At 39.2% G+C, this 14,574-nt stretch overlaps 1 protein-coding gene across 3 annotated transcripts in view; it reads left to right on the top strand.

Annotated features, from left to right (window-relative positions):
* LOC138960293 (uncharacterized) overlaps positions 1 to 14,574 on the top strand; it is a 90,286-nt gene that overhangs the window by 38,504 nt on the left and 37,208 nt on the right. Inside the window, exons 1-3 of one of the 3 annotated variants that reach the window (XM_070332130.1) lie at positions 1,649 to 2,093; positions 3,742 to 3,842; positions 6,950 to 7,203. In XM_070332130.1, the coding sequence (XP_070188231.1) occupies positions 3,746 to 3,842; positions 6,950 to 7,203 (351 nt within the window). In that variant the 5' untranslated portion in view covers positions 1,649 to 2,093; positions 3,742 to 3,745. Of the gene's footprint in view, positions 1 to 1,648; positions 2,094 to 3,741; positions 3,843 to 6,949; positions 7,204 to 14,574 lie in introns of those variants that run through there. The other 2 variants (XM_070332128.1, XM_070332129.1) reach the window with 2 other exon arrangements.

Below are 14,574 nucleotides of genomic sequence, written 5' to 3'. Positions count from 1 at the left end.
TAAATGTTTTAACATCGAGGGGGAATCGAAACGAGGGTCGTGGTGTATGTGTGTGCGTGCGTGTGTGCGTGCGTGTAGAGCGATTCAGACCAAACTACTGGACCGATCTTTATGAAATTTGACATGCGAGTTCCTGGGTATGATATCCCCGAACGTTTTTTTCCTTTTTTTGATTAATGTCTTTGATGACGTCATATCCGGCTTTTCGTGAAAGTTGAGGCGGCACTGTCACGCTCTCATTTTTCAACCAAATTGGTTGACATTTTGGTCAAGTAGTCTTCGACGAAGCCCGGACTTCGGTATTGCATTTCAGCTTGGTGGCTTAAAAATTAATGAGTGAGTTTGGTCATTAAAAATCTGAAAATTGTAAAAAAAATAATTTTTTTCTAAAACGATCCAAATTTACGTTCATCTTATTCTCCATCATTTGCTGATTCCAAAAACATATAAATATGTTATATTCGGATTAAAAAAAAGCTCTGAAAATTAAAAATATAAAAATTATTATCAAAATTAAATTTTTGAAATCAATTTAAAAACACTTTCATCTTATTCCTTGTCGGTTCCTGATTCCAAAAACATATAGATATGATATGTTTGGATTAAAAACACGCTCAGAAAGTTAAAACAAAGAGAGGTACAGAAAAGCGTGCTATCCTTCTCAGCGCAAGTACTACCCCGCTCTTCCTGTCAATTTCACTGCCTTTGCCGTGCGCGGTGGACTGACGATGCTACGAGTATACGGTCTTGCTGCGTTGCATTGCGTTCAGTTTCATTCTGTGAGTTCGACAGCTACTTGACTAAATGTTGTATTTTCGCCTTACGCGACTTGTTGTTTGTTTATGTCCATACCTATTGCATGCATTTGCGACCTCCACCCTCGAATAAACAGAGAAAAGGCATTCTGGATTCGATTTTTCTGTCCGTTCGTCTGTCTGTCCTTGTTTTGTGCGCTTTATTATGATTATAGTCCATAACTTTTCATACAGTGAAGAATACTACATGAAAATTAAGACAAGTTGTATAATTATTCTCTTCTGTTGAGGCATGTGAATGACGCCCCCCGGAAAATGTCGGCTACTTGGCACATGTGACTAATGTATTGAATCCAAAACAGCATCTTTTACTCCCTTGAGTTTGCACAGATAAACAAACTCTTCAAGGCTCAGAAATCTTTGTCGACTAGCCCACGCAGGATAAATAGCCACAGCGTGTTTTGCAGTCATAAGACAAAAGCTACGGTCCTCATAACACGAAGAAGGGTGGTAGGTCTAGAAATATCTCTCAAACAGCTTTCCAAAATGCATGATGTAACTAAATTTGGTGTCCAACATGTACCTCATAATTATATTCCTCTTGTTGCTGCATTAAAGTAATTTAAATTAGTGAAAGTACAGCTCACAGTGCTTGTACTTAAAGACTATTTGAAAAATGTTGCTGTCAGAAACCAATACTTGCTGTTTTATTATCTGATATGCACCCAAACACACACTTCGTGTGGTAGAGACGTGGACTAGCTTATGCTTAGTGCACCTTGTGATTTTGGTGGCTCTGCGTGTAAAACTGACGGAAATAGATCAATTCAAAGTTATGTAGTTAGAAAACACAAGGCTTTGTTTGTTTAATATTTGAAAGATGTGATATTTCTAGACCTCCTACCCCTCTTCGTGTTATGAGGACTGTAGCTTTCGTGTTATGACTGTAAAACACGCTGTGGCTTTTTATACGGCGTGTAGCCTCTCAACAAGGTGTTTTTCTCCCTCGTGTCGTAATTCCTGGGCGTGGCTTCGGGCTAACGCCATGACACGAAACGTACACCCTTTGGATCCTCAAAGTTTCCAAGTACCACTGGATGGCTGTCGCACAAGTTCTTGCCACTGTGGGACTTGGCCGGCCGAGTGCCCTCTGCTATGTGAACAGTTTCTTGCAATAAGCGTGTTTATCCTTCCTGACAGTTCAAACACACATTGTTAGTTCATCTTAAAACAGAATGTGAGTTGGTTTTTTTCAGTGTCCAGGGATTTCTGTCAGTTCATGTGCAAGCAATTTGCGAACTGATGATTCGTCTGCAACAACCATTGCTGATCCCGCAGGTGTTTGTGACTTGTTATGGCATTCCGTTTGTCAAATAATTATTTGGATACTTTTTCATGTTTTTTTCACCAGTTTTAGCTAAATAATCATTATTTAGAAGCTCATGTGCTTAATAAGTAATTGTTTATAAACAATGTAAAACAATTCTAAATATTTTTTTGTTTACGTAAACAATTCATTATTTACCTAAACAATTCATTGTTTACGTAAATAATTCATTGTTTACGTAAATAATGATTTATTTACGTAAACAATATATTATTTAGACTTATATTACATTGTTTATAAAGAATCAGCAATGTTGCTAAATAAATCATTATTTACGTAAACAATGAATTATTTACGTAAACAATGAATTGTTTAGCCAACACATTTTCCATTATTTAGGGGTTTCTAGGATTCGCTTCTGAACTAAGTTTTATGTCTTTCAGTGATTACTATAATTGAATACAAGGTCTCTCCACACACTCTTATCTTAAAATAGCTGTTGTTTGGATATTATTTTGTCCTATCTCTATCTTGTCTGTTATGGCAATGTTTAACACTACAACTAGAGACCATGTCGATAAATGCGGAAGATTCAGAGTGCAGATTTCGCGTGTTGCCTTCTCGCGAGTTCCGCCGGAATGCCAGAGGCAAGGCCGGACAACTCTGCACACGACTGTGTGACGTCATCGCGTCAGAGCTCATACCAAGTTGTGTTGTGTTGTGTAACCTACAGATAAAAAAAAAAGTGTAATCATGCAGTAAGAGAAATGGAAAGAGAAAGTTTTTGTTGAGACAGAACAGAAAACTTAGGACGGAAAACTTTTTTTCAACAACTTCAAGGGAGAGAATGCAAACACTAAACACTCCCGGTTATGACCTTGACCTTTTGTTTGTTTTCGCATTCAGTTCTTTTTGTACGGCAATTTCAGCTTGTAAAATAAACAAATTTACGAACATGTTCTGATAAATAATGTTTGGAGATACCTTGTATTGAATTATAGTATATACACAAAGAAAACAAATGAAGCTTAGAAGTCAATTCTTGATTCCCCTAAATAATGAAAACTGCTTTCCCTAAACAATTCATTGTTTACGTAAATAATTCATTGTTTACGTAAATAATGATTTATTTAGCAACATTGCTAATTCTTTATAAAGAATGTAATATAAGTCTAAATAATATATTGTTTACGTAAATAAATCATTATTTACGTAAACAATGAATTATTTACGTAAACAATGAATTGTTTAGGTAAATAATGAATGGTTTACGTAAGCAAAAAAATATTTAGAATTGTTTTACATTGTTTATAAACAATTACTTATTTAGCACATGAGCTTCTAAATAATGATTATTTAGCTAAAACTGGTGAAAAAAACATGAAAAAGTATCCAAATAATTATTTGACAAACGGAATGCCATAACTTGTCACTAACAAAAAACAAAAACAAAAAGAAAGAAAAAAGAACAGATTATAAAAATAGATAAGAAAAAAATGTCAACACAGAATTTCAGATCAGAATTGGTTCATCTTCTTGCCGTTCGCACTTTGTGACAACGTCAGACCATTCTGGGAGACGAAGGAGGTTTTCCTTTCCATATGAATTTCCATGAGACTGCAGCACCTGATGTTTATACTGTGTTCATCTGTTTTTCAGGAGGATGGTGCGGCGACTAGGGGGCAGGTTTTTCCTGGTACTGGCGATGCTGGCTTTGGTCGCGTGTGTGGCCCTTTTCTACGAAGGGAATATTCTGACAGGTAAGCGAAAGATTTGCTAACTGGCCAAATGTCTGGGTTTTTTTGCTGGGAAGACCAATTTTGTCTGTTTCTATGTGTGTGTTTTTTCTAGTCCGAAATCCTTTTTGCTATATCCGTGATAAAGTTAAGTATATCGGAAAACAAAAAAGGAGTGAACTCTTGGTTATCTAACCAGAAGCGACCTAAAGTTTGTCCAGTATACCCAGTCTGTTCCTTGCATTGAAGTCAGCATGAAGCAGTAATGACTTTTCTTAGCAGAGCATGAAGAGGGGGATAACTCAACATAGGAACATGCCCGACTTAGGGCCCCCTTCCTGGCATGTCTAACCTGCAGAAGAAGAAGAAGAAGAAGAAGAAGAAGAAAATGTTATTGGCAAACACAATTTAAAAAAAACATGTCTCGACCATGCCAAATAATATGTTCAGAAGAAAAAGGTGTAAAACATTTATATAATATGATGAACATTGTACATTTTGTACCAAATGGGTGTAAAAAATTATCTGAGAAATTTGATTATGATATAAATACATAAGATAAAAGTATTGAAATTGAAATGGTTGCAGATTATAATAATTTATACAATTTGGGAACAAATGTTATATCGAAGGTTATGACAGTTTTGGAATTTGAAAATAGTTTCTTTTGTTCATACGCTAAAGATAGTATTGAACATATATTTTGGCGATGTTAGCACGTTGAACATTTTTGGCAAGAGCTTCAGAGTGGGTTAAATTTGAATTGCGAGTTCGTCTCAACTGATCATTTATCAGAAGAATTAGTATTATTTGGGAGGGGTCTTGATTTGGCCTATATGGTACGCTGGACCCAAAAAGCAACAACTAACTAACTATTATTTGGGATTAAAATGTTTGTTTGTACTGATTCAATTTTTGATTTCATAATTGTATACGCCGTACAGTACATTTGTCGCTGTAAAATGCTAAATTGTTTACTACCGATGGCGGCGTTTGAAGCTGTCTTGAAACGAAGATATGCAATTGAATTGTAAGATATAAATCCAGATTGTCATGCAGACAAAGAACAAACTTTAAGACAAAGCTGGAGTTTTTATGTATCTTTGTTTTGATAATGTATTGGTGTGCAGCTTGTTTATGTTAGCATAGACGACTGTCGTGAATTTGTTGTTGTTGTTGTTGTTGTTGTTGTTGTTGTTGTTGTTGTTGTTGTTGTTGTTGTTGTTGTTGTTGTTGTCAATATATAAGTTTTTTGTCTTAATTGTTATCTTAGATTATTAATTACATATAAGTGTAGTTTTCTTGTTATAACAGATCTTCTGATATCTGTATGTTGGTGTTTTGTATAAAAAAAACGTGATTAAAAATGTTGAACAAACACGAAGAAAAAACAAGTCGCGTAGGGCGAAATTACTACATTTAGACAAGCTGTCGAACTCACGGAATGAAACTGAACGCACTGCATTTTTTCACCAAGACAATACAGCTTCGTCAATCCCCGCGACAATGAAATCGCTCACTTTTCACGTGCAAAACGAAGTGAAATTGACAAGCCAAAATAGCGCGGTAGCGGATTGCGCTAAGCAGGAAAGCGCGCTTTTCTATATTCTTGTTAACTTTCTGAGCTTGTTTTGAATACAACATATCATATCTATATGTTTTTGGAATCAGGAAATGATAAAAAATAAAATAAACTCATTTTTGGATAGATTTCTTACATTTTAATCGTAGAACTAATTAATCTATTTTCGTTAACTGTGATCACATTTTCAGAGTAAACAGGACATATGTATATATTTGTAGATTCAGAATTTGATCAAGAATACGATGCAATCAATTTTAAATCTGTTTGCGAAAAATCGATTTTAATGACAACTTTAATGAGCAAACTCATTAATTAATTGTTAAGCCTCCGTGCTGAAATGCAATACCAAAGTCCGGGCTTCGTCGAAGATTACTTGACCAAAATTTCAACCAATTCGGTTGAAAAATGAGAGCGTGACAGTCCTGCCTCAACTTTCACAAAAGACGGATATAACGTCATCAAAGACATTTATCATAAAGATGGCGCCGGTGTAACACGAAATTTTTACTCCACGAAAAATTTACTCCGGAGTAAATATTTCGTACGAAATTCTTACTCCGAGTACACCTTTCGTACGAGAAAAGAACTCCCCAAGGCACGAAAAAAATACTCCCTCCACGAAATTTTTACTCCCCATTTTTTTTTACTTCCAGTAAAAATCTCGTTCGCGAAAATGGGATGCGGGCGAAGGGATAATGCCAATAAGTGATCTCGCGCAAACGAATGTCGCGCTACCCTCCTTCCACCCCTTCCACCACCAAGACTAACAGGGGACAAGGGAGTAAAAATTTCGTACACCTGGCATGGGAAGTTAAATTGCTCGTGTTGGGGTGAAGTAATTTATTCGTTATTTATTCGTCAGGGGAGTAACATTTTTATACGAAATGTTTACTCGGAACTCACCTGTCTTGGGGAGTAATTTTCTCGTGGAATGGGGGAGTGTTTTTTTCGTAAAGGGAGTAACTTTTTCGTACGAAATGTTTACTCCGGAGTAAAAATCTCGTGGGAGTAAATTTCTCGTGTTACACCGGCTTATGGCGACACGATGTTGTGTTGTTTTTAAATTAATGTTGTTGATCAGTTAGGATAAATGATGCGGGTGTTGATGTATTTGGCTGGATTGAAATGTTTCTTAACCGCAATGTCATCACAAATTCCCAACCTTGGGCAATTAAAGATTCTGTATTCTGTGTATTCTGTATTGATAAAAAAAAGAAAAAAGTATGGGGATATCATACTCAGGGACTCTCATGTAAAGTTTCATGAAGATCGGTCCGGTAGTGTTCTCTGAACTGCAGTACTCTCACACACACACACACACACACACGCACACACACACACACACACGCCCACGCACACGCGCGCACACACACACACACACACACACACACACACACACACACACACACACATAAACCACGACCCTCATCTCGATTCCCCCTCTGTGTGAAAACATTTAGTCGAAACTTGACTAAATGTAAACAGCAGAAAAAGAAATACGTTGCTAAAATTCACAGGTGATGTAAAACGTTGCTGTCCTCCACAGGTGACGCCCTACGCCAGAAGTTGAGTGGTTATCACCGCGCCCTGGCCCAGTTGTCTCCGGAGTCGTACACCCCCCGCCCCGCCCCCGCCCTCTCTACCCGTCCCCCTCCCCCTCCCGGCACCACCCCTGTGTGGCAGAACCCGGTGTACGCCGAAAGACGTCACCGCAGCGAGAACGTGTGCAGCAAGGTGCGGAACGGAGGGGTGGTTCGTCTCACCCGCTACGGCAATGTGTCCTACTGCGTCGTACCCAAAGTGAGTGAAGTAGTGGCAGTAGCATCATTGTCATCGTCGTCATCATCGTCGTCGACGTTATCATCCTCTGTCTCTGTCCCTGTTTCTGGATGCCTCTGTCTGTCTTTCTGTCTGTCTGTCTGTCTGTCTTTCTGTCTGTCTGTCTGTCTCTTTCTGTCAGTCTCTCTCTCTCTCTATCTGTCGGACTGTCTAGCTGTCTGTCTTGGTCTGTCTGTCTACGATTCGCCCTATCCTATGAGCGCCTGATAAGCAAATCTTTAGCTGTTCGCATAGGATACATTATAATCCGATAAGTTCAGCTTTAACATCCTCAGTTTAAGCAGTGGCCAATTAGGCACATGTTTTGTAAATACGTACTCTATTCCAACAACTGCATTGTTCTGGCCATACGCTTTGACTGTTTTGTTAATACGTACGCTATTCCAACTACTGCGTTGTTCTAGCCATACGCTTTGACTGTTTTGTTAATACGTACGCTATTCCAACTACTGCGTTGTTCTAGCCATACGCTTTGTTTTGTTAGTACGTACGCTAGTCCAACAACTGCAGTGTTCTAGCCATACGCTTAGCCTGTTTTGTTTGTACGTACGCTATTCCAACAACTGCAGCATTATGCTTGTTGTTGTTTACCCAATATGCGTTTTTTGTAAATAATGCACTAACGTTGAATAAAACAGTTTAAACCAACTGCAGTGTTCTAGCCATACGCTTTGACGGTTTTTCTAGGGCCATGAGCCCTAGTACTACGCTGGCGTTGGCTCACATGTATGTATAGCTGAAAGCTTATGGGTGTCGGCAGGCGTTTGCGCATGCGCTTATGTCGTCATCAGTTTGTGTACACAGAAAGTTGTGACATCCGTCACCCTATGGGAGGTGTGAAGGCAACATTGTTGTTCATCTGTAGAAAGTTGTGAAATCCGTGAAGGCAAAATTGGTCATCACTGAGTTTGTGTAACACAGGAAGTTGGGAATTACAAAATTGTTCAACAAAAACATCAGAGATCGAATTGTGCAGGGTCAACCGCAACAAACTCAAACCGAGCCATGCATACTTACCTGTATTTGAGTGATTTATATACCAACATTTTTATTTCTTATTTTCAGCACAGGTGTAGGAAAAATCATGAACCAAAATGTTATTTATTTTCTAATGTAACATTTTTTTTACAAATGTGACCATGTTCTTTTAAACAAACAGTGACATTAAACATTGTTATGTTAAAAAAAAGAAAAAAGAAAAAAAGCTTTTGCGCACAAATCAGAAAATACATTGTACATTTTAACTAAACCGTGAGTTTCTGTGGCAAAGCCCGACCGAGGAAATTGCACTGGTTTTATTTTTAGATCAGTGGGACGCTTGCATTACGCGGACTACTACTTTTGGAGTGCCGCGGTGGTGAAGCCACAGAAATCGGTCATTGGCCGTGGCGCCGAGCAGTGCGCGCGGGGACCGGGACGATATTGTGCGGATCTTTTCTTTTGTTGGGAATTCCCGAACCGTCTCGGTGCAGCGCACTGATCTAAACTGAATAGTGGATTATTTTTAGATCAGTGCATGCTACAGGAGTACGGGAGACAACTCCAACTGACTAAATTTGTCGTCTGCTTTTGTTTTCGATACGAGACGAAGCACTGACTTATGCCGCTGAAAAAAACTGAAATCAGCATTAGATCAAACCGATCAACTTTTATCCAAATCATGCAGTTTGTAATCAAAGTAAGAGCTCTGAAGTTGTTCATGTTGATTTCTTTTTTGTGGTTTCTTTGAAAGTGAAACTAAACAAATACAACATTATACGCACACTGTGTTGAAGTATTTACTATATTATGTGTGTGTTCTACAGCGCCCGCGCGTGGGTGTGTGTGTGTGTGTGTGTTCGTGTGGGCGCATGACTTTGGGGTTCACATGGTTTGTTTGTTTGTTTGTTTGAGACCCACACCCATATACACACATTTCACATTTAAACCATTTGTCGGCCCCCTGTCGATATTTATCGACTAAGTTCCTTTGTGTTGCATTGTTGTGCAAGATGACTGAGTATGTGCAAGAAACCACTTTGACCATTCACCTAAAAATTACATGAAGGAACGTCTGGGAACCTGCTGATTTGAATCAGCAAATTTTCTTTATCATTATGTCTACTTACATCGGAGTACAACATTCGGATTAAGCAAAGCAAAGCCCACGACCAGCTGAGTGTCTCGCGACTGGGGTGGGCTGGGATTGACCGTTGACCTCACCCCGGCATTGTACCTTTTTGTATCAGTGAACGAGCGCGGGCAGCCTCTACTGGAAGCGCTCTGGAGATAATGATAGGGTTTACTCTGTCGAGTCTTCATATCGAACCATTATTCTTGCGTGCTCCGCCGCTGGTGTTATGCAATATGTCTAGGTTTCACAAGAATTCCTTGTTTTGGTCACCGACACACTGAACATTTCTGTACGCGAAGAACTGTCACCATTGCATTTATTTTGCTCTTTTTCTCATTTTGTTCATTTTTTAAAAAAAAATTATTTTATTTTTTTTTAAATAAGCGTGCATTTATTTGAATGTTTACCTTAGCACGTTCAACTCAACAGCTTTTCACACATTGCAATTACAAATGAGATAATAATGATTACAGCAAATTAACAACCCATATTAGTATAACATCATTATTTTCATTTTCATTTCAATTACTAAGTCTTTATTGTCCCATTGCTGAGAAATGACGGTCGCTTCCACAGGTTCAACAGGCGGCCAGGCTTGGTTCTCGCACATTGCAATGGCGTGAGGGTGACAACTACTCGGACAGCTGAACTACGATGCGAGAATTATAACAAATAAAACGTGAAAATAATCAAAACGAAGCTGAATGTAGTCTGATGAAGGTATAGCTCCTCAGACAGCCAAGATGCGATGCGAGACTTCAAATAAATGAAGAGCACACATACGTACGTAGTTAAATTAACGTGAAGTTTAAGGTATTGTTAGGCTATAAGTAGAGGTTATATTTCTTCAAATTGTTGGATGAACACAGCCTTGTTTAACGTCAACTGATCTTTCAAGGGGAGGAAATTCAGGAGCTTTAATTTATCATCCGTGGACCTATTCAAATCATACAGAATAAGTTTTGCAGCTCGGCGATGCAGGGAATTGAGTCTTTTTAAATGAACATCACTGCAGTTATCCCAAAGTGTCGAAGCGAAGTTTATATGAGGCATTATGTGGGCGTAATAGAACATTTTGAGTGCGTCAGAATCTGCGTAATGCCTTAATTTTGATAACAGGTACAAATTCGTTGATACTGTTGATTCTGTGGTCATACCTAAGACTTTAAAATTGGCAATCTAGTGGCTGCTCCGCCTGGCGTCTGGCATTATGGGGTTAGTGCTAGGACTGGTTGGTCCGGTGTCAGAATAATGTGACTGGGTGAGACATGAAGCCTGTGCTGCGACTTCTGTCTTGTGTGTGGCGCACGTTATATGTCAAAGCAGCACCGCCCTGATATGGCCCTTCGTGGTCGGCTGGGCGTTAAGCAAACAAACAAACAAACAATCTCTCTCTCTATCTCTCTCTCACACACACACACACACACACACACACACACACACTCGCTCAGTCTGACATCCACACAGAAAAAACAAATATGAAGTCAAGTATACTTTATTTAGTTTCAATGAATCTAGGTCAAAAACATGTGCTAAATAATTGTAAGTAAACTAAGGAAGCGTTTAAAAAAAACAACGTAAAAAGACGTTAACAAAACGTAAGAAATTTTTTTTTTTAAGTAAAAAAAATAGTTAAAAAAATTTTTAAAAAACCCGACCGACCCTATTTTGTTCGGCGATGTTACCGGAAACAGACATATTTTTCTTTTTGGCCTAATACGTACTCTATTCCAACAACTGCATCATTCGACCATACGCTTAGACTGTTATGGTAATACGTACTCTATTCCAACAACTGCATCATTCTGACCATACACTTAGACTGTTTTGTTAATACGTACTGTATTCCAACAACTGCATCGTTCTGATTCTGACCATACGCTTGATTCTAGGACACTTTCCCCCTGGATTTTTTCCCCCCTGACTTTATCCCCCCGAATTCTTCCACCCAGATTTTTTCCCCCCGTGACATTTTCCCCCTGAGACTTTTTCCCCCCGTGACTTTTCCCCCCTGGGGCACTTTCCCCCCTTGACTTTTTCCGTTATAATAAAATATATTATTATTTCTATTTTAATTTTTTTGTTAATGCTTAATGCTTAATTTTTTGATAAAATGGATAAATAAAATGTGTATTCTTACACATGTGTGGTTCCTACTTTTAATTTATTTATTTATTTATTTATTAAGGAGATTTCTATAGCGCATAACTAAAAGCACTAAGCAGCTTTGGTTTAAAACACGTACATTCACATACATACACATCTAAAAGAGTCTAAAATAGTCTAAAAGAAAACACTGTATGCCGCGAAATGCGCTGGTTAGAGTCTTGGTATTTCCTTCTTGTGTGTGGCGGAGGATGACGAGCGACGTGTTGAGCAATCTCTGCTACATTCACATCTAGAAGCGTCTAAAAGAAAACATTGTGTGCAATTCCGAGTAGGTATGTGTCAAGGTTTCTGTTGTCATATGACCAAACGAGCCGCAAAATGCGCTCGTTAGAGTCTTTGTATTTCCTTCTTTTGGGTGGTGGAGGATGACCAGCGATGTGTTGAGCAATCTCTGCTCGGCCAGCTGCTTCCTCTCTTCTGAGAACTTCCAGGAACTTCCAGAAGTTGGGGTGATGCGCTCCAACGTTTGACTGGAATCTTCTGTGCCATCCCTCACAGTGGTTATTTGTCCTTGGCATATCGTCATCAGTTCTTTCGTACTGGTTCCACATTTCAGATGGGAACAGCGGGTTTCGTCTCCTTGCGTTTCTTCCCACCCGCCGACCTATGTACGTATCTTCGAGATAATCTGCCACTTGTTGAAATCGATCATCTGCGATGGTTTCTTGAAGATGGTCATAACACACTGAAAGTTCTGGTGTAGGTACAAATGCGAGGGCAGCCAACTTGCGGACAGATATAGAGAACTCTTCGTCCTCCATGTAATCAGTAGCATAGCCAAGCGACTGTACCTTGCGATAGATACTCTGCGCAAAATGAAAAAAACATCCTTTCACAGCACAATCGGGGAACACTTGATTGAAAGCGTTCTTCGTTGCCAACTCGAAGTCGATCATTACCGATTCCACCTCGGCATTCGGAAGCAATTCACTCAGTTTTTCTAACATTTTCACGTATGTCACCTGACATTTGTTCGGCAAAAGTACAAAGACGCATGGAGTGATTGAACCGTCGTACATGGCATGCATTGTGTAAAGCTGGAAGAACTGTTCTGGGGCTGTTTTGAAGGTACCATCACAGAACCAGTGCTTTGAGGAGGACATAATTTATATCGCAGTCCATCACTGGTTGCAAACAACAACATTCTGTCCGCTCCATCGGCACTGTCAAATGCAAGGAATTGTTCTCCGTGGGTTGTCTCAAAGTAGCGATGTGGTATTTCGATCTCGGCTCTTGACCTTGGAATCGGTAGCGCACCACCAACTTTTTGCCTGAAAATAAAAGAGAGAGAGAGAGTTGAAAGAGAGAGAGAGAGAGAGAGAGAGAGAGTTGGAGAGAGTAAGAATAAAAGAGAGAGAGAGAGATAAAAAAAATAAAAGAGAGAGAGTTGAGAGAGAGAGAGAGAGTTGGAGAGAGTAAGAATAAAAGAGAGAGAGAGATAAATAAAATAAAAGAGAGAGAGTTGAGAGAGAGAGAGAGAGAGTTGAAAGAGAGAGAGTTGAAAGAGAGAGAGAGAGAGAGAGAGAGAGAGAGAGATAACGAAAATAAAAGAGAGAGTTGAAAGAGAGAGAGAGAGTTGGAGAGAGTAAGAATTAAAGAGAGAGAGAGATAAAGAAAATAAAAGAGAGAGTTGAAAGAGAGAGAGAGAGTTGGAGAGAGTAAGTATAAAAGAGAGAGAGATAAAGAAAATAAAAGAGAGTTGAAAGAGAGAGAGAGAGTTAGAGAGAGTAAGAAAGAGAGATAGAGAGCACCTTTTTGCATGAAAATAACATTTAAATACCTTAGAGAGAGGAGAGGGAGATAAAGTTGGAGAGAGAGAATAAAAGAGAGAGAGAGAGAGAGAGAGAGAGAGAGAGAGAGAGAGAGAGAGAGAGAGAGAGAGAGAGAGAGATTTATGTATTTACCTGTTTCGCCTAATTGCTCGTCTCACGTGAGCCACAGATGTCATTTGTGTCGCTGCCCCCTGTGGCAAGCCAGACAATGCCGTCGAAAGAAGTCTTTGAGGCGGTTCCTCCGTTTCTTCAGCTCGGCGCCTCAGTGAACTCCTCGATCACTGCCATAATTTCTTCTCTGTGTGACTCAGGAAGATGGTTGTGTTCATTGACTTACTTCTGCACCATTGTCTCAAACAAATGGATCTTGGCCTTGCAACCGCCCATCTTTCTTCTCTCACACTCCCAGCTTTGCTTTCCACCTGCCAAATCCTTCTGTTTTAAATATATATACAGTGGACGCCGCTTAATAAAACCGCGGTTAATAGAGCCAGCCGCTTATAAAAGCCGATTTTAGACGGTCCGGATTTATCACTATATCTTATGCATTAGAAAAAGCCGGTTAATAAAACCAACCCGCCGCTTATTAAAGCCAGTTTTCTCAGAAAAATCACGTAGTTTGTGACTAAAACTCACATTATCTTGTTCTGATGTGGAAGACGACCAACAAACAAACACTCATAAAATCGTTCTTCTCTGACGAGTAATGGTTCGTGACGGTGACAGTGAAATTATTGATGTACCGAAGTGATCAAAGTACACGTACATGTACATAATTAAAACAAAAGTTCAACATCCTTCGTGAAGTTTTGTTTAGATTCAAACAAGTGTAAATGACGAAAGAAAGTGACTGAGTGACGTAAACAAAAGAGATTTTTTTTTCTTTCGAAAATGACGTATTCCTGGACCGCCGGTTAATAAATCCGCCGCTTATTAAAGCCATTTTTCGTCGGTCCAGAAGTGGTTTTATTAAGCGGCGACCACTGTATGTATTTCTTGTCAACGACGCATCTTGCTCCTCTCTCTGTTGTTTTGAAATCGGCCTCTCTTTGTTGATCCATTTTGCAGAACAGTGGCAGTCAAGCTAACAGTCACGGATACTGATATCGCAGATTTATCATTCACACATTCACAGATTTCATTTACAGTGGCTAACAACACTGCTCACTTCTCACGTGAAAATACAAATGTACGAATAATTTCTAAAGGGGTGGAAATGTTTGTGTCTTAAACACTGCTCACTTCTCACGTGATAATACAAACGTGCGACCAATTTGT

This window comes from Littorina saxatilis, linkage group LG2 (assembly GCF_037325665.1).
Source record: "Littorina saxatilis isolate snail1 linkage group LG2, US_GU_Lsax_2.0, whole genome shotgun sequence".
In the NCBI taxonomy this organism is placed as follows: domain Eukaryota; kingdom Metazoa; phylum Mollusca; class Gastropoda; order Littorinimorpha; family Littorinidae; genus Littorina; species Littorina saxatilis.
The sequence above is the reverse complement of the archived record's forward strand: the minus strand, read 5'-3'. Positions and strand labels throughout refer to the sequence as shown.